The following is a 23,751-nucleotide window of genomic DNA, read 5'->3' as shown; positions in this document are numbered from 1 at the left end:
TTACTGCACAGTGTTCAAAATTAATGCTCAATTTAAAGGATGAATTTGTCCCTGAAAGCTACACAAATATCCAAGCAAATGCTCCTGAGCAGCTAAAGTCAAGAGAGGAAGTGAGTCAACACACTTAATTTTAAAAATTTATAGTTTCAAAGGATAATATTCCAGTATCTTTCAATATTTCAATATATGAGACTACATATATGTCATTCGTAATATCACTACATTTTAATTATAGACCTTACACTGTTTTCCTCAGAGTAGGTGTGGATTTTTCTATAGGTTTGTGATTGAAGTTTCTGCAGAAGGATGTAGATTTCAGCTGTCCCTGACTGGAAAGCATATTTACATTTAATTCCAAAACATGTTCTCTAATAAGAGCAGATAAACTTAGAACAATAATTTGGTTTGGTGTTTTGATTTGTCTCTGGTCTGCACTGTAAGGATTTGGCAGAAGAGTGGAGTGTTTTGGTGTTATTTTAAATCACCCTCTGCACTTCAGTTTAAGTATAACATTAATAGTTTAGGCTTCTCATTTTCATCAGTTTAAAATTATTTCTAATAAATCAGTTAATTCTTGTTCTGCTTAGGAAAGAGAGACAAATCATATATGAACTCTCTCTCCCTTCCAAAAGGAAGTGTAGAACAACATTAGTTTACTTTTTATTAACAATTATTTATTAACAATATTATTTATTTTTTCTAAATTTTGCATATAGATGTCACTGAAGTCACTTTAGTGTTTCATAAGTGTTCTTGAGGACAGAACTAGATACCTATTATCACCATCTTAGTAAAGCGAGACAGAGATGGATCCATTTGTTTAACTAGTCCATTTTATTTTGCAGACTTGCAATCCATTCTGGTATAATTCTGCCACTGATCTACTTAATAATAGTAAGGAAAAATCCTTTTCGTTTTGCGATGGGGATGGCTCAGGCACTTCTGACAGCCCTCATGATTTCTTCCAGGTAAACAAAAGAAACATCTTTTCTGTAATGTTCCTAATAGTAATTGCATTGTTTGTGCTCTGACTTTATTGCTAATTTGTTAAAAGTCCTGGTATCAGCTCAACAGTTCACAGCGCCCTGGAGGTTGAAATATTGTTTTTATCATCATTTCTGTGGTACCCAAAGGGACACTATAGATTGTGCTGGCCTTATACCAAATGAGGGTCTGCCTCTCCCAGAAGGAGGCCATTCAGCTCATTAGTCACAAACTTGATAGAGTTGAAGCCATTGCACAGTCTCTGTGACTACATATGCCAGGGCAGTTGTACCCTGTGATTTTAAGAATAACCAAGACTTTGTTATTTCTTCCAATAACTAGAAGATATAGCAAACGTTGCCTTGCTTTTCCAAGGTGCAGCCTTTCTTCCTGCCTTAGATGTCCATATGAGTCTTACAGCAGGTCATGCTCTGAGAAAAAGGAAGGACAAGGGAAATGGTGTGGGTTTGCCTGCGCTTACTTTATGTATTTCATTATGTGCCAGTTCAGCAACTTTGCCTGTCACCTTCCGCTGTGCAGAAGAAAAAAACTCGATTGATAAAAGAATCACCAGATTTGTTCTTCCAGTTGGAGCTACCATCAACATGGATGGCACAGCTCTTTATGAAGCAGTAGCAGCCGTATTTATCGCACAACTGAATGACTTAGCACTGGATATTGGCAAAATAGTTACCATTAGGTAAGACTAAAGCCATTACATGCTTTTTGTGGGCAGTGAGGATTTTTGTGAATTACAGTAACTTTGGATACTCCACAAGAAAGTTTAGACTATCACTGACAGCACAGGAAATAATGAGCATTCTCACTTCTTGTTCTGAGGCCTTGCCAGTGTAACCTGATGAGGAGATGGGTTGGCCAGGGCATGCAGCTGGTATACAACAATTGTATTGCTGGCAATTTGTTCCGGAAATTGCCATTTTTCTTCCTTGCAAACACTTGCAAACCCAGCTCAGCCTCTACCTCTGATCTGTCCAGTTTCCTTGTTAGATGTGTGTTGCCTGTTACTTTGCAGTGTAACCGTAACAGTATCTGTACATGACTTGTCCCATAAGCTTGACACTAGACTTTGAGTAGATAGAATTCAAGAGGAAACTGGAACATTTGGGCCTTCTTTCTTGCAGTGAAGTAAGCTCATTTGTGTCAGGAAATAAGAGTTTCTGTGAGCAATATGTATTCTAAATGCCTTTTCTGGGCCTTTTTGGGATTTAGTGTCACAGCTACAGCAGCCAGCATCGGGGCTGCAGGTGTCCCCCAAGCTGGACTTGTCACCATGGTGATTGTACTGAGCGCCGTTGGCCTGCCCGCCGAGGATGTTACTCTGATCATTGCAGTTGACTGGCTTCTGTAAGTTTATGGCACTTGATATTTAATTAGTTTTTCTTTTTCTTTTTTTTTTTTTTAATGTTTACATGAGTTGCCTGGGAATATGTGAGTCTGAGAAAGAAAGCAACAAAATCATTTAGGACTGTTGCAGGAAATGGACAAAGATTATTCTTATGGTCAAGCTTGTTCAGAGTTGAGTGCAGTAGTGGCTTTAATTGTGAGAGAAGCCCTACTGCATGGGATGGCAGTGAATAACCTCACATTCAGAGGTGCTATCAACCTTAAAGTAACAGCCACATAAATCATGAGCATAATGCAAACTTGACAGTACCAAAGAGTGCCTCTGAAGTGTCAGCAGCCACCACATTATGCTAAATACAGACACCATTAATAAAAATCAAATGTAGCCACAAGTATAACATCTTAGTTGATTTCAACAAAGCACATAAAATCCATACACTGGTGAAGAGGTAGTGGAGGACAACATGAACTAAGCAAAGCTGGCCCTGGACTCCACATAGCGGGCATGTGCATGGTGGGCTATACGTGGGGCTGTGCTGCTGCCACTACTTAGGTAGGGCTGTTGTTCACTAAGAGCACTGGCCCAGCACCTTGATCAACAGACACATATAAACTCAGAAGGCTTTCCTTATGCCTGATCCCAGCTGTCTCAGAGGACTTCAAAACCCCTCAGTCCCATTTGGCTGCTCTTTCTGGAGAGAAGCCTTTTCACTAGAAATCTTTTCTGTTCGAGTTACGCTGAGGTTTTTCTCTGCTAGTTTTGCAAAAGCCCAAAGAATCACAGAATGTATTCAGGAGTTCAGAAGGACATTGACACTCAGTTTTGTGCCATGATTCACAGCATGACAGGATTCACAAGTTAAGGAGTATAATTTTACTATGTAATACAGCTTTTTTGCCTCCTAAACTGTGTGAGCTTTAGTGCTCAGACCAAGGTCTTGTTCATCTGCAGTAACTCAGCATGGATGATATTTCATTGGTATCAATCCAGAGATCTTAATTGTTTCATAATCTTTGCATGTCTTCTTTGGCTCATATTTACACTCATATTTACACTCCTTGTTCCTCCCCCACCCTTTCCAATAATTTTCTTGAAGGATTTCTGGCAGCAACCTATGTATTTCACAGATCTATTTCATTTATTTGATTATATAACCCAATTTTGCAAGTAGAGAGAAATGCCAGTCTCCAGAAAATCAGGGCTGTTGGATGGATCCAAGAATCAATTCAATTTATGCATAAGCATAATTGCTCCAAAACAAGCAACTCCAGCCACAAGTACATTCTCCCAGTCATCTGTCTACAACGGGCTCTAATAGCTTTGTTTGCTGTATTCCTGGTAGACATTTAACTTTGTTAAGGATAGTGCAGATTAGTTCAAACCACTGGCTTAGAGCAGTTATCTAAAGAGTCTAAGAACAGAACAAATGTATATTGGTTCTTTTCCCAAAGTACTTTTCCAGCCTTCTGCAGATTGCAGCTCACAGAGTTCCTGAGTTAAGAGGTGTTTTTTGTCATCTTCTTCCCTGAATGCCTCATTGTTTTGGGACCCTTGTTTCCATAATTCCTGTGGAATTCCAAGTCCTAATAAAGTGTTGTGCAGAGACATATTCTACATCCTAATAATTTTATTTGAAGCCCTCTATTTCTTTTGTGGGAGTGAGAGAGAGAAAGAGAACAGTAATTCCCATTTTCTCATAGCAATCATAACTTTATGATCTTGCCTCCACTTTCAAAGTCCACAGTTCATGTGATTCTTAGGCTCAGTATGAATCATGGAAGCTACCTGTTCCACCATGAAGCATACAAATAATTCAAGATGTTTCTGGTTGGAACTGAGGCATTTTTCAGACTAAGGTTTCTTGCTGCGTAAAGCAAATTAAAGATTAATTTTTTGTACCAGGGATCATTGCTAGTGCATTTTGCACCTCAGGGGATGGAATGCACATCGTGATGCCACGTAGATTATTAACACTTTCGCCTTTTGTACTTACTGCCTAAAATGTATTATTTTGCAAACTATTGATAGTAGTGGCTCATTAACAATCCAGCAGTTAATTATGAACTTACCTAAGTTTTATTGCATAGGCTTGAGGAGTTCTTCCACATGTTAAATGAAGAATAGAAAAATTAATTGATTACAAGTATTATAATAGATGAGCTTCCAGTTCTGTTGATTTGTCTCACTTGTCAGACTGATTCTACCAGAATTTTTCTTTACCTCTCTCCCTTTCCCCACCACATATTTTTATTCCACATGGAAAAAAATGTGGGAATTTTTTTAGCTCTGGAGTTCAGCAGTTCTAGAAGAAGAATATATATGAGACGTGCCAATTCACTTCACTGTTGTTTTGGCAATGTTTTCCAAAATATTATGAATATGTCAACCTCAACATCTCTGCATAGACAGAGAAACCTGTTCTGCCACAGAGCCTTTGCACTGTTGTGTAGCTGAAAAGAAAAACAGGGAAGAATGGCCTTCCACTGTCCATACTTCCACACCGATTTTCAAACTTTGTTATATTGCAAGGGGTTTGTTGCTCCTCTGCCAAGTAGTGGCAGATTTTTAAGGCCTGCAAGTGACATTTCTGTTTGGAGAAAAATCAACAGTGCAGAATTATCATATTCCTTTAAGTGACTTGTTTAACACTTTCGCCTTTTGTACTCATTGCTTAACTTTTGCAAACTATTTGCTAGTAGTGGCAAACTTCAGCCCTTTAACAATGATAAGCTAGCAGAAGATAGCCTTTCCTCTTTCCAGGGTTTGGGTCAGAATACTGAAGATGCTGGGCTAGGTGCTCCTGTGGCTGAAGACAGGGCTGTTAGAATCACAAAAGGCACAATGTAGACTCTTCCTTCTGCTGCACCCCACAGTCTCTCATCACAAAGGAAAACAAAGGCCCTGTGTAGCATACTTCAGGGCCTGAGAGGTGATCCTTGCAACATTTTGTAAGGGTGTGCCACAGCAATGGAATTCTGCTCTAGACAGACAAGTGATATGACTTGCATTTTTGCATGACCTATACGCAATAACTTATCATGAAAGTGACTCCAGGCTTCTTCAAATACATGTGGGCAAAATTCTGTTTCTTGTTCTACAAGACTTTTTTCTTTTAATTGAAGAATTACCCCAAATCTGCACTGGGAGGGAAACAGTGCTGCATTTGCTAGAGTAGGCTTACTTTTACTAAAAGGATTTTCTAAGTAACATACTGAATGGTTTGTCTGACAACATTTTTATTCCATAGGGATCGATTCAGAACAATGGTGAATGTCTTGGGAGATGCCTTTGGTACAGGGGTAGTGGAGAAGCTCTCTAAAAAGGAGCTGGAGCAGATGGATGTCACCTCTGAAGTCAACATAGTCAATCCTTTTGCCTTGGAAACAACAATACTTGATAATGATGGAAGAGAGACCAAGAAATCTTACATCAATGGAGGCTTTGCTATAGATAAGTCTGACACCATATCCTTCACACAGACATCTCAGTTCTAAAGTCAGTAGCTTTCAGGTAAAACAGGAGCACTAAAGTACGTGGCCATATGCAATATCTCAAAAAGGTTAAAGGATAATTGAGAATGAATTACATCTCACTAGCATTTGATTTACTACACAGAGTCTGATTAACCTTCCAGTTCTGCCCCCTTCTCATCATCTCTCTCAACAGTTTGAACTCACCACTCTTAGTACGTGCTGATAGGTTGAAGAAAAAGACAGTTGTACAATACTTTTTTTTTTTTTTAAGAATATACATTTTTGCTGAGGCTATGAAATGCCTCTTTGGAATCAGCATGCTCATAAGTGGGTATCTTAGCTGGGACAGCCAAATGTGTTTTACTCAGGAGTAGCACAACATTTCACACCTTACCACATCACAAAGCACCTATATGAAATACCTTTTAACATCCTTGCCTTCTAAACAGGTCGCACTGTACTTGACACCTCCTGTAACTTGATCATTTGCCAAATTGTTAATTTCTGCAGCTGAGGGGATACTACTTGCGTGATTCAGGAAAAAACAGACCAGAAGGGCCTTGAAATAAGTACATTTTACTGTGAACAGAGTTTAGTTTTCTTTGATTATGAAATAATTAGGCATGGAAGAATTTCTAGTATTTATGTAGCTAAGTTTCCCCATGCCTTTCACGTGAGTGCCAACTGCTGGGATTGGCCTTCAGATGTGAAATAAGTTGCTACAAGTTTGCTCTTCTGGCATTTGAAGAGCTTTTGTAAAGTGATATTTCACCTATTTAGGTCCACTTGGATGACCTCTTAGTACATTTCCATCAGAAAGAGAAAAAAGAACATTTTCTGTTGTTCACCTTTGATTCTAACCAAATAATAGCTCAAAAGAAGCATAGGTCATGAAGATGAAAATGCACAGTGCAAATTCTAAACCTTTCCTTCTTGGAATAAAACCAGATATATTATGAAGATATATAGAAATCGGACTGTTTTTTCTAGAAAGCAGCCCCTCTGACTAAACCTTTTACCCAGACCGGTTGGTTTTTTTGGCTCCTTGGTTTAGTTTGCGAGTTGAACATGCAAGTTTATAGCTGCAACACTACTACAGTGCCAATATGATATATCTTATGAACTGTATCTTATGAACCATTTCTGGACCCAGAAATTCATGTCCTCGGGTGGCTTGCTATAGAATAAGAAGCACCGAGAACCTCCTCATAAGAAATCTCCATTTTCTAAAACATTTTATACAAGATTTCCATGGTGCAAAAGCCACTCTCTCAAGGGAGGAGTCGCTGTAACAATTTTTTCTTTTTTGCCTTGCACATTGAAGTAGTTAGCCATTTTATATATAAAGTAAACTGAAATTCATATGCAGTTCTTTGTTTGTAAATAAGCTTGTGGTAAACATAATATCTCACTCATATGCTAACAAAAAAACCCCTCCAAGTTCCTGCAGTGTTATATACTCAATTCAGTCCTACACTTTTGTATTGAAACAAACCAGAAGCGTGCCAAAGAGAACTGATTATTTAAAATAAAAATAATTTACTGTAGATTTTGATAAATTGCACCTTAAATTAATGAGACATAATACTGTATTTAAATTAAACATCGTAAATTGTATGGAAATGTTAATCTAAGTATTGGTATGTTTATACAAAATAAAGAAAATGTACCGATTAAGTAAATCAATCTTTCACCTTTGCAGAAACAGTATGAGACAGTCTTTATTTGTGCAGCTTTGCATATGGGAGGAAGAAGCCTACCAGTTTCCATGACTAGCCTATAGTCTATGCTTTGTCTTTAACTAGCTTTTTAAGTCACCCTTTTATGATCACCTCATTATGTAGTCACCCTGTTAATGACGTACTGTGAACAGTGTTCCTAATGTGTTAAAAATAAATAATTTCTCTCTTAACTCGTTTTAGCCTACTATCCTCTCCTTACTGTAGAGTATTGAGTTCCTTTAGCTATAGAAAGAAAACCAAACCCTATTGAATTCAGGATTTATGTTATCTTCACTAGTGACTCAGCTGTAACTTTGGCAAGAATTACACTCTTCTACCATTAAAATAACTCCTTAAGAGCAGAGTGCTGAGATTGCAAGAAAGCCCTCTTAACTACATATAATCTGGACTGGGAGTATGCTATTAAATACACACGAAGCAGGGGATTGTTTAGCTATTAATTTTTTATGTGGATCAATTCAGCTAAGCAGGGGTTGACAGTGCTGTTTTGCCATCCACTCACCACCAAGAGACCAAACCATATACTGAAGATACTGTTAAGACCAAGGATGTTCTTTTTTACACAGTATTCCAAGTATGTACCTTCTGTATATGTGGAAACACCGTGCGTGGGCACTGTGTCCTCTTCTCCATAGTCTCCTGATCTGGAAGCTTTGGAGAGTGGTGGACAGTCTCCCATCAGACAGGCACCAGCAGGTGCACCTCCTAGTTGTGGGGGGACACGCAGACATCTGGGCCCCCTCCTGGTTCTGGGAGGCCATCTGAACATCTGGGTCCCCTCAGGGTTGTGAAGGGCACCCCAAAATCTGGATCCCTTTGGGGAGCTGCCCAGACAGTTGTGTCCCCTCCTGGTTGTGGTTGGCACCCCATACATCTGGTTCCTTTGGGGTTTTGGAGTGCCACCTGCCCCCCATCTCTAGGAGCCCAAAGAAGGAAGAGCAGCCAGCGGACACCCCCGCATCCAGCTGCCTTGGTCTCCTCAGCACTGTGGGACTGTCCAGAGGTCCCCAGCTCAGGCCGTGTGTCCGTGTGGGTGTGTCCCCGTGCCTGATACTGAAGCCCCTCGAGTTCCAGGAGCATGCTCTCTGCTCAGCCCCCAATTCCTGACCCATTGGTGACTCACAGCACTCTGTGCAGCTGCATCACTGCCCTCAACTGCGCTGTACAGGGGCACCCCAAGGTGGGGCAACACTTGAAGGGATGGAGGAGGTTAGAGTACACCTAACACTGTCCCCTCCAGCCCAAGGTGGAATGTGGATGAACAGCAAGGGGAGCAAGGGAATTTTTGGGTCCCTAACCTCATGTTCTCCCCCCGAAGGTGGGGTGACTGAAGAACCAGGGGGTGATCAGGGAAGACCCCTACAGCCAGGAGGTCCTGACCCACCATGGCTGGAAGCACAGGACTCGATGATCTCTAAAAAGTCCCCTCCGATCCGATGTGTTCCATGATTCCATAGCTCTGTTACAACCGGCTGCCAGGGCCAGGTGTTACCTGGCAACAAGAAACAGCACAAACACAGGCACAGGCGTGTGGCTGGGGCTCAGAAAGGCAGAGGAGGAGGAGGAGGAGGAGGAGGAGGAAGGGGGCTGCTGGCTGCCCATACTCCTAACTTGCTGGGTTCCCTCTGAGCACAAACGCTCCCATTCACCCAGGACAGGTGCTGTGTTTTGGGGCAGGGCACAAGCCATGGCCTCAGTCAGTCTGTTGCAGCTGCTGGATGATGCCATCGGGACGCCTGAGGTAAACGTCAACTTAGAGGCCCTCCGCAAACTGCTGAAGCTCATGCTGGATCACCTGAGGCTGCTGGGCATGCAAGACGTGCTCCCCTCGGCTGTGGAGGAGACCCAGCCTGCCGGATTACACCCTGGCCTGCAGAAGGAGGGCAGGACTGAGGCCGGAGCCCAGGACATGGGGCAGCAGCCCCAGGAGCCAGGGGAGCAACTGTCCAGGAAGGACCTGCTGCAGGGGACCAAGAGTGGCCCTCCAGTCACCTCCATGGCCACCGACATGGAGAAGACTGAAGCCAAAGAGAGTGGCATCTCTGATGTAGAGGCTCCTCCCAGCCCCCAGAGTGCTCCCCTTAAGATACCCCCATCCTTCTCTGAGGTCTGTGCACTTATACCAAAGTTTTATTGAAGCCCAAGCTCACAGCGGCACTTGGGGTTTCACTGTGGGAACGGGGGTTCTTGGGAGGAAGAGCTGGGGATGAAACACTTCTCTGGGTGCTTTGGATCCTCTTCATGCAGAGTCTGTCTCTGCTGACGCAGGCTGTGCCATTAGCTCCCCAGGGCAGGGGCAGGAGCTCTCGGGGAGCTTTCGCCTGGGGCTCACCGCTGCCACCCATCTCTCCTAGGCCACAGCTCTATCTCAGGATCCCTATGAGGATATGGCTGGGATGAAGGCCACACAGTCCCGCATGGGAGAGGAAATCCAGAGGATCAAGGAGGCACTTGGCCAGGTAAGCTACCACCATCAGCAAGGTGTGGGTCCGAGGCGGCAGCCAGTGCCCTTGCCTCTACGTGCTAGAGGTTCAGCACCCCTGGATCTGGCCCTGCCAGATGAGTGCTTCTCACAGTGCCTGGCTACCAGGCTTGGCCAGACCCTGCGCTGCCCCCCACATGGAGAACATGGCAGGAATGAAGGTCCTGCAGGTACCCAGGGACCCTCTCCTGGGGCTCAACCTCACCACCTCCCTCTCCTAGGCCACAGATCTCTGTGAGGATCTCCGCAAAGAGGTCGATGAAATGAAGGCCACACAGTCCCACATGGAAGAAGACATCCAGATGATCCAGAAAGCTCTTGGCCAGGTGAACTGCTGCCAGTGCAGGAGGGAGAGAGCTGGGTCCCCACACCCTCCCTACCCCTCACCATCTTGCCCTGCCATCCCTGGCCTGTGGCCCTGGGTATTGCCCAGCATGAAGGGCACCAGGAGGGAAGAGAGGAAAGGATCCACCAGGAGCCCCCCAACTCTGCCTGCGGGTCAGGACAGTGGTAGAGGTCACTGCCTGCCTTAGCCAAAAGGATCTTGAGGCTCTTTGAACTAAACAGCCCTGAAAAAGGGGAACATGGGTGCTGGGAATGAGAGAAGGTGAGGATGTACCAGTGCAGGGCAGCCAGAGCTGCCAAGGGTCCCTCTGGCTTGTGCACAAGATCAATTGTGGATGCTCCTGGGTCCTGACTGCTGCCTATCTTCTCGTCCCACTCCAGCAGAACCTCCAGGATCCTGTTGGCCATCCACTGTCCCTCCATGACCAGCCTGCCTCTACCAAGCCCCACATTTCAGACATGGAAACCCTGGGGTCAGGCCCTGATACCCAGACCACCACCCCAGGGATAGAGACAGGGACCCCCAGTGCCCAAAGTGGCACCACCGGGACACAGCCTGGATCCCAAGCAGGTCACCCAGCAGTGGAGAGAATCACCAGAGACCTGTGTGAGCTCCAAGGCCAGGTCACCTCCCTGCAGGGCCTGGCCAGTGACCTGCAGGGCCTGGCCAGTGACCTGCAGGGCGAGAAGGAGAAGGTGAGCCTGTGGCAGTCCCTGAGAGGGCTGCAGGGATGCCAGGGGGAGTTGGCAGGGAGGAGGCAGACAAAGGACCCTCATGCTGGGAGAACATAAGGTCTGCGCTCTGACTCTGCCAACACCACCCTTCCCAGATCAGGCAGCTGGAGGATGCCCTCGGAAAGCAACATGTGGCTCATGGCAGAGACGAGATCTCCCAGCTGGAGTAAGAGGATGGGAGAGGGCTTTGTATCCTGTGGGGCTGCAAGGGAGCCTGGAAGGTGGCCAGGAGTATCCGGTTTGGGCGGTGAGGGACACCCTCCAAGTGGCCGTGGGGAAACTCAGCCTACTTGTGCACTCATCTCACTGGCCAGGCCTGCACTGCAGGAGGTTAAACAGGAGCAGAACGAGCTGAGAGAGGAGCAGAAGGAGCTGAGAGAGGAGCAGAAGATTACCAAGGCCACACTGAAGCAGCTGGTCACAGCCAACCAACTTAAGGAGAAGGTGAGGTCCAGCGGGAGCACTCCCACTGTTGTCCCAAGCAACAGGGTGCTCCTTGTGGGGTTCCTGGCCACATCCCCTGCCTGGCTGGGGCTATTGAGCCACCATGGCATGCAGGTCTGCTGGCTGCATCCATCCTACCTCCCCTTCCTGCAGCTGGATGAGCTGAGGGCAATGGTGGGGAGTGTGGAGCAGAAGCAGGCAAAGGCAGCAAGCCCTGACCAGAGCTCAGACACCAAGGTGCTGAAGAAGCTCCTACACGACTATGAGATACTCCGTGAGCGGGTGGACTCCTTGGTGCCACAGCAGGTGCAGAGGTCACTGCCACAGAAGAGCCAGGTGGGCAAATAGCAGCATGGGGGGCTTGGGAGGGTGTGTCAGGACCCTCGTATCAGGTTGTGTTCACTGTAATGTGGGGCAGCCCCTTGCTGTCCCCCAAATTGATTTGGACAAGTCAGCAGCATGGAAGTCAGCAGGAAACTAAAGCCTTGATACAAATGTTGTGCTGGCACTGAGGGCTTGTGGCACTGGCTGAGTACCCTAAATCTGTCTCTGTGGGGCAGCCAGACACCACTGGCATGGCATCATCTTGTCGTCTTCCTCCCTGCAGCAGGATGAGGAGCTGCTGAAGAGCATCCAGGCCACAGTTGTGCGGGTGGAAGGGGACTGTGAGCAGCTTGGCTATGTCACAGGAAGCCTCCAGGATGACCATCGCCAGCAGCAGAAAGATATTGAGGTGGGTGGCTGAACCCCCTGCAGGGTTGGAGTATCCCCCAGGCACACCCTAGCCTGGGAACCACCAGAGATCTGATCCCCTGCCCACCTGGTCGCAGCACTCTGTGGATTCAAAGGGCCTTTCCCAGAGGTTTTTGGGTAGCAGAGAGCATGGGATGCTTGGCTGGCCAAGAGGCAGCTCTGACCCTGCTGCAGTGTCATGGAATGCTTTCTGTATTGGAAGGCTCTGTTCCGGTCCCTGGAGAGTCTGGAGAAGAAAGCAGACAAGGAGGACCTGCTGCTGCTGGTACAGTCTTGAGGGGCCTGTCACCAACCAAGGAGTCTCAGGCAGGATGACAAATGTCCCTTGTCCTTTGGGCGCTCAGTGGCAAAACTGGCTTTGGTGTGGGGGGAGGGTGTATTTCCAGACTGGCTGCAGATCCCTTTCCAGGTCCCTCTATCTCCTCTCTCTCCCTGGGTCCCTTCAGCTGGTGGGATCGACCCCACGGGGGTGATGGGGTGAGCAGGCCATGCATCCCTGAAAGGGGCACAGTGTCCCTGCAGGAGCAGTTTTACCTCTGTCCCCAGCGGACACTGGCCCTGCCTGTTGAACCCCTGCCCTGTCCCCACCACTGTCCTGCCTTTCCTCCCTGGTAGAAAGAGGATAAAGCCTCCCTGGGCAGCAAAGTCAATTGCACCCAGTTTGAGGTGAGCATGGAGAGTCTGGAGGAGAGGATGCGGGAGATGCTGAAACGAGTGTTGAGCCAGGAGCAGCGCTGGCAGGAGGTCCACCAGCAGCTCCGTGATGCGCTGGACTCCAAGGTACAGGGTGCCTTGTCCCCACTGCACAAAACTGGCTCCTTGGGGATTTTGAAGCCCAAAGCAGCATCCCTCTCAGGATCCCGATCTTGGCTTTTGCCTGACCACCACGTTCCATCCTGGGTCAGCTGTCTGAGGATGTGCATCTGTCCACAGCTGGATCGCCTAGAGCTGGGACCTTTCCAGAAGCAGCTGGAGGAGACCTGGGGAAGGATGATCAAGGAGCTCAAGGACGAGATGTCAGTCACTGCAGATGATGCTGCAGGAATTAAACAGTGAGTGCGATGGGCATGGTGTTCGCTTTGAGGACAGCACTGGCCTCGTTTCCTCCAGCTATCCCAGACAGTGCCCATGTGGTACCCTGGCATCGGACAAGAATAGCCAGCAAACCACAGGGATGGTGACAAAGCATGATGACTCTGCATTCTCCATCCACCAGTAGCATGTTCACCACATCAAAGGAGGTACCAGGAGGGGCATCTGCAAAATGGAGCGCTCCAAACCAAAACTGGGATGTGGGTGCAGAGGTGCAAGGATAGGGGACAGCAGGTCGTTCCTGCAGGCAGGAGCACAGCATATGGCGCCACAGGGCTGGGTCATAACCTGCCCTCCTGGCCAGGCACAGGGCGGGTCATGAGTCCTGACAAGACAGTGACACTGGGGTTCAGATGGCAGCATGGGTACCTGTGTCCTGCCTCTCACATCCCTCCCTACTTGCCCTGGGTAGCTACAAAGTTCAGAGGTGCCAGCATTGGTTGTCTCTTTTTTCTTCTGGGGGGGAATTAGGCTCAACACCCTGCAGTTCCCCATGCAAACACTGTGAATCCTTGCAGCGACATGCCTGGCACCTGCTGCTGCCTGTGAGCTCACCTGTGCCCAGCACCTGCTGCTGCCAGTGTGCAAGCAGCACTGCAGCTTTGCCAGGAGCTCACCAAACTCCTTCCCCCCTTAGGCAGCTGCTGGTCCCTTACAAGTGCCTGTCCTGCGACCGGGGCCTCAACATGCAGGTGCCTGGCCCGTGAGTAGCACCCAGCACTGGTGTATTGGGGGGCTGCAGGGGTGGGACGGGGGGGGCGGGTGCCGACAGTGCCCAGTGTCAGGCATGGGGGTTAGGGTGTCTGCCTTGGGATTTGACTCTGCTGAGCCCCCTTCACAGCCCTGTCGTGTTAGCCAGGGAATGGGAACCCCTCCGGAAACCTCTCCCTGAGAGCAGCAGGCAGGGGGATGCTGTGCGCTACAAGCCTATGGGTTTTGGGGTGCTGTCCCAAGCTGGGATGGCTCATTTGTCCCCATCACCCACCCATGGCTCTTGTCTTCCCCAGGCACATTGACACACTCCCGTTCTATCCGCCAATGCCCATCAGCCATGCTGCACACCCCACTACCATCATCACAGAGGAGCAAGCACAACAGCATGGTTACAGGTAGGGCACATGGGGACCCATCCCTGAGCCCTGGGGTGCAGGATAGTCATACCCTGGTGGAGGTAGAGGGAGTCAGGGGGCCTGGGTGGAGCAGGGAAGCAAACGGGGCCACAGAGGGCCAGCTGTCCTTGCCCCAGGTCTCGAGGGTTTTAGAGCTCCTGCTGCACTGCCTCATCCAGTCCTGGTCTCAGTGGCACTAGTGCCACATGTCATCAGTTGTATCTGATCTCAGCCTGACCTCAGGCTTGGTGGGGGGTTGATTCAGCACAGTGGGACAGGCATGGGTCTCCTGCAGCAGTTGTAGGGGAGTCGGAAGGGACATGCCCCACTGGGGCACTGTGGGATGAAGCTCAGGGTACCACAGAGCTGGGCACTGATGATTCCTGTACCCTGGCCCCCAGGAAGCTGCCCAATGGCAGGTCCCACCTCAAGATGCAGAGTGACAGAGGCCAGTACACATCCAATGCACAGCTCAAGGATGCCCTGTGGCTCTCCAAAAAGGTAGGGATGGCAAAGGGAAGGACACGTCAGGGAGCAGTGAGGCTGGGAAGGAGATGCTGAGCATCTGTGGGGATTCGTGCCTCAGTTTCCTCAGGGAAAGCTGCATGGGGAAGGTTACTTGGGGATGCTGAATTGGGCTCAACATTGCAGCCAGCCACTCTCTCCTTCCCAGCCTGGTGTGACCAAGCTGCTGGGCACAGATGGCTGCATCAATCACAGACAGGAGCAGAGGCCTAAAGTGACAGTGAGGGCACAGGACAAGCTGGGTATGGCCCTGTAGGGCACTGGGGAAGGGGGGAGTGAGTTCCAGCTGTTTGCCAGCAGTGGGTGAGCAGGGCTCTGTGTGCATGGCTGAGTAGGTGGAACTGTGGTCTGAGGGGGGCTGAGGAGGGGCGAACACAGGATAGATGGGGAGGACTGGTGGATGCGGGTGTTTGAGCTGGAGACCAGTGTGGGGATGGCCCTGGCCAGTGTGGGACAACAGCCTGTCTTCTGGAGAGCAGGGGCCAGCACTCTGTCCCGCAGGGTCTCTGGCCAGGCAGGTGCCCCTGCTGCCTGTCCTGTCCTGGGCTGGCAGAGCTGCCCCCAGCCAGGGCTGCCCCTGGGCTGCAGGGGGGCTCATCCCTGTCCCTACCACCCTACTAGAGCACCGGCCAGCCTCTGACCCCCGCCACTGACCCCGGGCACCATGGCATTTGCTGCAAATCCAGGTCCCCCAGATGAAGCACCTGGACAGCCAGCAACAGGGCTGGGACAGCTGCCCAAAGAAAAGGGTTTTCTTTCAAAGTTAATAAAAAATTTAACCAATTGTTTTTTTGAATTTTCTAAGCAAGACTGATTTCAAAACTACCCTCTCACCTCCTGCCTCAGAACCACCACCGCAAAGCTGGCCAGGTACCTCAGGGAATGGCAAAGGTTCAGTAGTGACAGGACCAGGGGAGCATGGGGGGCACCCCCCAGGCTGGGTGGTGTGAGAGAACTGGGAGTGTACCCCTAGAATGAAGGCAGGGGAAGGAGTGGGGCCAGGGGATGTCCCCGAGGCAGGTGGAGGGTCTGGGCCTGCCCCCCAACCCATGGGATGTGGGGGACAAGAGGTGGAGTCCTTGGGGTGCTGGTTGCCCCACAAGTGGGTGCTGGTGCAGCAGGCTCAGGGTGCCCCTGCAGCGGAACTGCTCTTTGGCAGGGCTGGGGGTGGGTGGCAGCCCGAGCAGCGCTGCTCCCTCTCCCACCCCGGACCCAGGGGGGCTTTGACATTATCCTCAAGCCCTGGGAACATAGTGAACAGGTGGGACCCCAGCAGGGGGTGCTCAGAGCCCCGGGATTCCTGTGGAAGGTGCACCACTGTCCTCACCGTCCCTGCCATTTGCTCTGTCCCTCGTGTCCCCTCTGTCCCCCCAGGTAACCGTGACTGTGCAGCAGGTACAGCAGTTCCTACACCACTCATCCCTCACAGGTCCTCAAGGTGCCCAGTGACATCATTCTCATCTGTGTCATATTCCCTGGCTCTGTGGGGACCCCTCAACCCCACCTTGGAGTGCTTCCCCCAGGTGGGGACCTTCAGGAGGATGGGGACCATCAGGGTGGGGACATCCAGGGTGATTGATCTGTGGGGACAGGGATGTCAGGGGTGTTGGGGTCCTTGGGTGTTGGAATATTGGGGACAACCATGGGAGTTTGGGGACAGCTATGTGGTCAAAGACCTCTAGTGCTGGTTTGGGAGTTTGGGAAACACTAGGTCATTAGGGGACATGCACGGTTGCGGGTTTGGGACTCTGTCTGTCCCACCAAGTCACAGTGCTCAGCACCCAGCAGGCTCAGCTACAGGCACCCAAGGGGGACAGAGGCAATGCCTCTCTCCTCACAACCCTACATACTGGTGACCACCCACTGCCTGGTGAGAATGGGTGGGGTGGATGGGTGGGGAGTCCCCTGGAACCATAGGGTGTCCTTGCAAGGGAGGACATGGTGCTGGGCAGGGGTCCCTGGGCCATATCCAGGCAGTCATCATTGCTGCCACTGTCCACCCCAACACCATCAGGACAGCGTGCTGGGAAGTCAGGCTGAGGAGGGGCGGGACTAGGGGTGCTGGGAGGTTGAAGGTGCTGGAGGAGGATGGGGACATCTTACCCCATGCAGGGGATCCCTGCAGGGGATCAGGATGCTGTGGGATGAGGATACCTTGGAATTTGAAATGACTGAGAGCCCAGGGCTGTATGCCTGCTGCCACATGCTGGAGGATAAGTCCAAGACTGGCTGGCAGGTTCAGATCTGCTTCTGGAAGACAGTGGATACTTACTCCAGAAACTTTACCTCATCACTGCTGGGACATTTGTGGCAGCAGCATTTCCAGCACCATTCTGGTTCTTTCTCTGGTTTCTCCTATATTGGATGCAGTTGGTGATGCCTTAAAGTTTTTTGATTTTTTGATTTTTTAATTTTTATAGATTTTTAGAAGTAGTTATGTAGTGGATGTAGATTTTAATGTATCGGTATTTCTAGTAGAAGTAACTACAGCAGCATATAACTCAGGTATCGTTTTCACACTGAGGTCTCTACCAGCATAATTAACATGCATTCTTTTACTGTCTCACGGTATTACATCTCTTACCAATATTTTCCAGTAAAAGTAACGGCAGTAACTTAACGGTTGCACATACCAAACCCCATCCCATATCAATCCCTCAAAATTCTGTTAGCTATTTAGTCTCATTATCAAGGTAGAATTGTAGAAAAACACCTTAAGGCCTGCACCAGGAGATGTAAACATAGGCATAACGACCTTCAAGCCCGGAACTTTGGAGGGCCTCCAAGGACTCAGCTTGCGGAGAGGAGGATGAAGATTATGACAGAAGGGTCCCAAACTCCCCCAGACTCAATTCCCGAGGGGGTGTGCCGAGTGGGGGGGGGAGTGGGGTGGAACTGGGGGGTGGGTGAGCAGGGATTGGTTGGACATCATTATAAAATTATAGAACCTGTATCCAAGCGCGCGCGTGGTGGTTTATATTCCTGGGGCCTGGGGGCTCATTAAAGCTTCTGCTCTTCTTATCTTATCTCCAACCCAAATTGGCCTGGAGTCTTTTTTCCTCCTCGGTCTTTTACGCAATTGTCCTAGTTAGAACAGCTGGGACCAATTCATCACTGGATGGGTGTAGCCCAGGACTGTGTATTCTATGGCCTTCCATGCCATTTCCCAGAAACTGTTGTCAGTAGAGGCCTGCGAGGTAGGAAGATGTTCCTGTCCTCATACCCTTTTATGGAATTCCCCGCTCTGAGGGAAGGACTGAGCATTCCTACCTGAACGGGAGAATATATAAACTTGGAGTTTCGGAACCTTTTTACCACTCGTGGGATCCAGAGGAAGACTGCAGCTCACCGCTCTCAACCAGACTGCAGCTCACCGCTCTCAACTGGACTGCAATCACCACTTTTGATCAGACTGCAACAGCTCTCCCACCAGCAGGTTTTTTCCCCTCTCCCTTTACTTTGGACTCAGGGGGGGGACAAGAAACACCACTTTGTTCATGCCCCAGGGTGCTGGGTTATACATTTGGGTTTTGTGGGCTAAAACCAAATTGCTTGTCTGTATAATCGTACTTATTGTATTATTTTATTAAATTGTTATTCTGATTTATAATCTCTCTTTTGAGTTGAGTTCATTTCCCATGCTGGTTAACTTTTAAACCAGCACAGCAATATTGGCTTTGCAGCAGTGTTATTTTTCCCCAATTTCATTTGAACCTATTGCCTCCAGAACTTCTCTGAAAACTTCATATCTTTTTCTGAATTTGCATCAGCCAAAATCTTAGTCATCAAAACCTCCTCTCTACACTTAACAGAAGTCCTTCTTTCCATGGTTAAGCCCTGAGAAGCCAGAGCTCAACCGTGCTCTGCACGAGGTGACCTCTCCATGTAGTTCTGGCTGCAGGGCACCTCCAGGAGGGAGGACAGACTTGCCAGCATCCATCCCCTGGCTCCATCCTGTAGGAAGACTACTGCAGCTTCTGTAAGCAAAAGGACATGGGGCCAGGCTCCCCAGCCTTCTCAGGGCCCCTGACAGGATCATCCTGGCTTCTCCAGGTTCCCAGGAGGGTCGCATTGGAGGATGGGAGGCCAGCTGGAAATCTGTGGGCAGAGAGCTACTGGGGTGAGGAGCCACAGCAGCAGTTGGAGAGGAGATGTGAGAGCAGGATAAGGCACGGTGCTGTGGCCCCATGGGGTCCATGATTTCCACTCTCGAACCAGCAGGAGTGAGCTGGAGCATCTCCGAGTGGTCTGAGAACCAAAGTGCTCCTTCCTGACCTCTTCTCTTGGGACATTGCATTTACAGTGGGAATGCAGTGTGAATCTGGTCTCTACAGTGGGCTTGAACATCCTTTAATCTGTTAATGTCTTCCTGCTTCTTGGCACCATGATTTTATGGCAACATCAACCACTGCCTGTCAAGCATAGGTGTCAGGATAAAGAAGTTCATTCTTTTCCTGGACTGACTGTTGAGGACAGAGATACGACCATCGTGAGCCTAGCCCTGATGCAGAAAACATGTACAGTGGGAGCAGAGGGTTATGGAGCTGGGGATGGGGCCACTGCAACATAGGCAGGTCATCCATCCCTGACCTGCAATCCTGCATGTCATCTGAGTTCCTTGGGGGTCCCTGATGTTCCTGGGTCCCCAGCCAGACCCTAGAGGTCCTTGTGCCTATGTATGTCCCCATCCACCCTGTCCTGTAATTGTCCTTAACCCACCCATAGTTGTCTCAATCCCCCCCAGATGTCTTTATCCTCACAGATCAACCCCCCTGGGTATCCCCACTCCAGATAGTTCCCATACCCTTGGCAGTCCCTACCCCTCTGAAGGTCCCCACCTGGGGGCAGCACCACAGGGTGTGGCTGAGGGACCGCAGGGGACCAGGGAATATGACACACATGAGAATGACGTCACTGGGCACCTTGAGGACCTGTGAGGAATGAGTGGTGTAGGAACTGCTGTACCTGCTGCACAGTCACGGTTACCTGGGGGGACAGAGGGGAGGGACATAGGGATAGAGCAGATGGCAGGGACGGTGAGGACAGCAGTGTCACCACTGCACCTTCCATGGGAATCCCGGGGGCTCTGAGTACCCTCTACTGGGGTCCCACCTGTTCACTATGTTCCCAGGGCTTGAGGATAATGTCAAAGCCCCCCTGGGTTCGGGGTGGGAGAGGGAGCAGCGCTGCTTGGGCTGCCACCCACCCCCAGCCCTGCCAAAGAGCAGTTCCGCTGCAGGGGCACCCTGAGCCTGCTGCACCAGCACCCACTTGTGGGGCAACCAGCACCCCAAGGACTCCACCTCTTGTCCCCCACATCCCATGGGTTGGGGGGCAGGCCCAGACCCTCCACCTGCCTCGGGGACATCCCCTGGCCCCACTCCTTCCCCTGCCTTCATTCTAGGGGTACACTCCCAGTTCTCTCACACCACCCAGCCTGGGGGGTGCCCCCCATGCTCCCCTGGTCCTGCCACCACTGAACCTTCGCCCTTCCCCATGGCACCCTTCCATGCTGCTAACTTGTCCAAGTCAATTTGGGGGACAGCAATGGTTTATGGCCCATTCTAATGACATGACTGCTGTTTGGCCCTGCTTCTCATGACCGTGTAGTGGTGCCAGTTGTGCTTCATTGGAAAGGAGGAAATTGGCATGATAAAAAACATTACCACACTTCCACAGATGTGCTTCTTATCAGCCTTCTACCTCACCTGGCTTGAAAACACTTTAAGACATCAATCCCAGGTTATGAGGGACACAATAAATCGCCAAGCTTAACAAGATTCTTTATTCAGTCTATCACAATTTCTCCTTTTTTCAGTTTTCTGGGGTTTGGTGTGTTTTCATGTGGAAGATTTGGTGTGCTCCTTCACCACATCTCATGCTGCCATGGGGGAAATTCGGGTCTAAAGCGTGTCTGAGAAATTATTTTACAGAATGAAAGGCAAAAACCCCTAAAACCCCACAATTCAAATTTCTTTTGCTCAGCCCAGCTACCAGCTTCATTCATGCTGCCTAAGCCCTATAATGCACTATATCCACTCATCCCCTATATCCAGCTGTTAAAAAAGGCTCTTTTTAGCTTAAATAAACTATCAGATGCGGCTTTTTGGAGGGGATTTTGGACAATGAGGGAACCTGGGGGGGAGAAACATTCTGCTAGGCTTCATTTTGGGGAGAAAAACCTCTTTTCTGAGCAGACGAAGTTATGAAATGGAAAAAATGAAACAAAACAATGACATTTTATTACAATAAATGAAATAAGAGGGGGAAAGGCCAGTGGAGGGGGAAACTGGGCAAACTGGTGATGCTTGGACAGATTTATGCCCCTCCCCCCAAGCAGGGTCTGGGTTAATTCTGGGAGGGTTTAGGGATACTTTTGGAGCTGTTTCCTGCCCATCTCCACTTCTTATTTTCACTTAGGAAGTGACAGTTTTCTCAAAAACAAAGGGGATTTGTTTAACAGCACTTTCTCCTGGAGGCAGCAGTGCCCAGCTTTTCTTAACCAGTTCATCCCTAAGTTGGGAATTTCTTCCCTGTGAGCACCGCTTCAAGGTGGAAAATCACCATTTCTCAGTATGCTGGCTGCTCCTTTGGGAAAAAGGCCCAAAATGGAGCAAACCTCCCCAAAAGCAGAGGATAAAAACCCTGACACCTCCCTGTGTCCTCTGGAGGTGGTGTCCTCTGGGTATTATGAGCTGCTGATTTTAGCGCCTTTTGAGTCCTGTTTTTATAAGCACCTGCCAAAACCTGCCAATTACTAACCTGAATAGTTGTAAACCCATACCCATAATTCTGCCTTTTTTCAGTTAAAATGGACCCCAGTGAGGAGCAGGGGAGGTTTCATGTCCCCACCCTCATGGAGGACCTGCGGTCTCACTCAGGTTTGCTCCTCAGTGCCTGCCACACTTCCCTCAGGTGCACCGTTCCAACTCCAGTCTGAATCCTGAGGGCGTTAGTGGGAGAGGGGCAGCATAGGGAGAAGCAGAAGGCAATGGATAAAAAAACCCCAAGAATGCTTGTTCTCAACCCCAAACTGTGGCAATGGATTTGCCATATGTAGGATGGAAGAAGTCCTGTCAGAGATGGACTAGTGAAGAAAAAGAAGAAAACAGTTCAAATGCCATAGAAACAGAAGTTTTTAATGTGGTTTAAACAGGTTTTAAAATGGCTTTTGCTTTTTCTGCAAAGTCATTGCTCCGTGTTCCCGACATCCCCTGTGAGGGACTTGTCTCCCATACAGGAGTGTCCTGGGAAGATGTCCTGAGGTGTTTCTCATTGGTCCTTGTTAACCCCTTCCTACTGGCTGTTAACCTTTTACCTGATTGGTTTTTTCTGTGCCCCGAACTTGTAATTGGTTCCCCTTTGACCCTCCTAAAAGCCTTATAAACCCCTACCCCACAATAAACTTCCTCTTTCGTCCATCCCTCCCTGGTGGTCTCTGTGGCTCCTTATGGAGTTCCCGGGCCACGTGGCGGGGGGCAGGGGGGAAGAGCAGTCACCTCCAGGTGATGGGCTGGCACCCAGGGCCTGAAGGTCTCCCCCTCCCACTAATCCGTCGTACCAAACCTCCTGAAATACATCCACCTCCCAGCCTGGCCTCCAGCTTTGTGGAAAAAAAAAACCTTCAGCTACTCCCCAAAGTCTCTTTCTGTGGGCTGCTACGAGGTGTCTCTGTCACTGGGGAGGGCTTCAGGGGCTGCAGTGGCGGTGCTGTGGGAGGGCTGTGAGGTGCATCTGCTGGCTCTGCTCGAGGAGGGGGTGCTGTGCACCCTCCCTGCCCAAGGATCTGCCATTGGAACTGCTGTTGGGATGCTGGTGAGCTGCCTTTGGGTGAAAAGAGACTGATTCTGACCACCCTCTCCCCCCCTCCCACGCTGGAGAGCCATCTCTGGACCTGCTGAGCTATGCAGAAGGGCAGATTTTTTTGTTGTTTATGTTTTGTTATTTTTTACGTACTTTTAAATTAAACATCCATTAAGCTATTCACATGAAAATTGGATAAAATGGAGTGTTGGAAACTCATCTTTTGGAGCAGGATGCTGCAAAGAAGCACTTTGATTTACACATTGCTGGGCCTTGTCTTTTAAGGAAGACAGCACCCAGGACCAACCTCACCATCAACCAAATAGGGAAACAACTAATTATACAACTGACCAGGACTGTAATTTGGGTTTAGCGGTGACCTGTGGGTTTGTCAAGGCAGTTATTTAAAATTAGGGCCCCGAAGATAAAAGCAGCTGCCTTCCCTGCTGCCTTTCCTTGTGGTTTCTCCTCTTCCTCAGTCTGATGTCAAGAATGTCTGTGGATGGGGAGGCAAGTCTGGCAGCGAAGGTGGAGCGACTGAGGCTGTAAGAGGCAGAGACCTGCCCAGTCCTGCCTGTGCTTGCTGATAACAGGTCTCTATCACATGGTTTAACCCTAGTAACAACTTTCTGCTGCCTCAAGATACAAGTTTGTTTATTTTTTCCCCTTCTATTCAACTTGTTGGCAGTGCAATGGGAGATAAAATCCTGTTTGTGGCCTCTCTCCCTGCTCACATTGTGGCAGTGGCAAAACCATGAACCGTAGTGATCCCAGGAGGCACAAGAGATGGTTTTAGCACATTTCCCTTAAATTCTTTGCAAATCCTAAGCAGAAATGTTTCCACTTGCAAATTCTTATTACGAGGCATCCAGACGCAAAGCCTCAAAGTGAGCTTTCG

At 49.1% G+C, this 23,751-nt stretch overlaps 2 protein-coding genes across 4 annotated transcripts in view; both read left to right on the top strand.

Annotated features, from left to right (window-relative positions):
- Positions 1 to 5,959, top strand: part of SLC1A1 (solute carrier family 1 member 1) — a 54,494-nt gene extending 48,535 nt beyond the window's left edge. Inside the window, exons 9-12 of the mRNA XM_027752222.2 lie at positions 846 to 968; positions 1,490 to 1,684; positions 2,215 to 2,349; positions 5,598 to 5,959. Coding sequence (XP_027608023.1) covers positions 846 to 968; positions 1,490 to 1,684; positions 2,215 to 2,349; positions 5,598 to 5,844 — 700 coding nt within the window. The 3' untranslated portion in view covers positions 5,845 to 5,959. The remainder of the gene's footprint in view (positions 1 to 845; positions 969 to 1,489; positions 1,685 to 2,214; positions 2,350 to 5,597) is intronic.
- Positions 5,960 to 8,529: 2,570 nt separating this feature from the next.
- LOC114004333 (glutamine-rich protein 2-like) lies at positions 8,530 to 15,837 on the top strand. 3 transcript variants are annotated; one of them, XM_039384494.1, is made up of 16 exons: positions 8,530 to 9,672; positions 9,920 to 10,024; positions 10,269 to 10,373; positions 10,774 to 11,088; positions 11,223 to 11,293; positions 11,442 to 11,571; positions 11,725 to 11,907; positions 12,182 to 12,304; positions 12,527 to 12,589; positions 12,940 to 13,104; positions 13,258 to 13,376; positions 14,054 to 14,119; positions 14,424 to 14,525; positions 14,927 to 15,026; positions 15,199 to 15,292; positions 15,672 to 15,837. In XM_039384494.1, exons 1-16 carry the CDS (start codon positions 9,253 to 9,255, stop codon positions 15,701 to 15,703), a joined length of 2,193 nt encoding a protein of 730 aa, XP_039240428.1. In that variant the 5' UTR covers positions 8,530 to 9,252; the 3' UTR covers positions 15,704 to 15,837. The 3 variants fall into 3 exon arrangements, with proteins under 3 accessions (XP_039240428.1, XP_039240427.1, XP_027608022.2); XM_039384493.1 differs by having other exon boundaries at positions 8,534 to 9,672; positions 10,777 to 11,088; positions 12,179 to 12,304; XM_027752221.2 differs by having other exon boundaries at positions 8,538 to 9,672; positions 12,179 to 12,304.
- Positions 15,838 to 23,751: the final 7,914 nt, after the last annotated feature.

This window comes from Pipra filicauda, unplaced genomic scaffold (assembly GCF_003945595.2).
Source record: "Pipra filicauda isolate LSUMZ 115617 unplaced genomic scaffold, ASM394559v2 scaffold35_size7292922_pilon, whole genome shotgun sequence".
Classification (NCBI taxonomy): Eukaryota; Metazoa; Chordata; class Aves; order Passeriformes; family Pipridae; genus Pipra; species Pipra filicauda.
The sequence above is the reverse complement of the archived record's forward strand: the minus strand, read 5'-3'. Positions and strand labels throughout refer to the sequence as shown.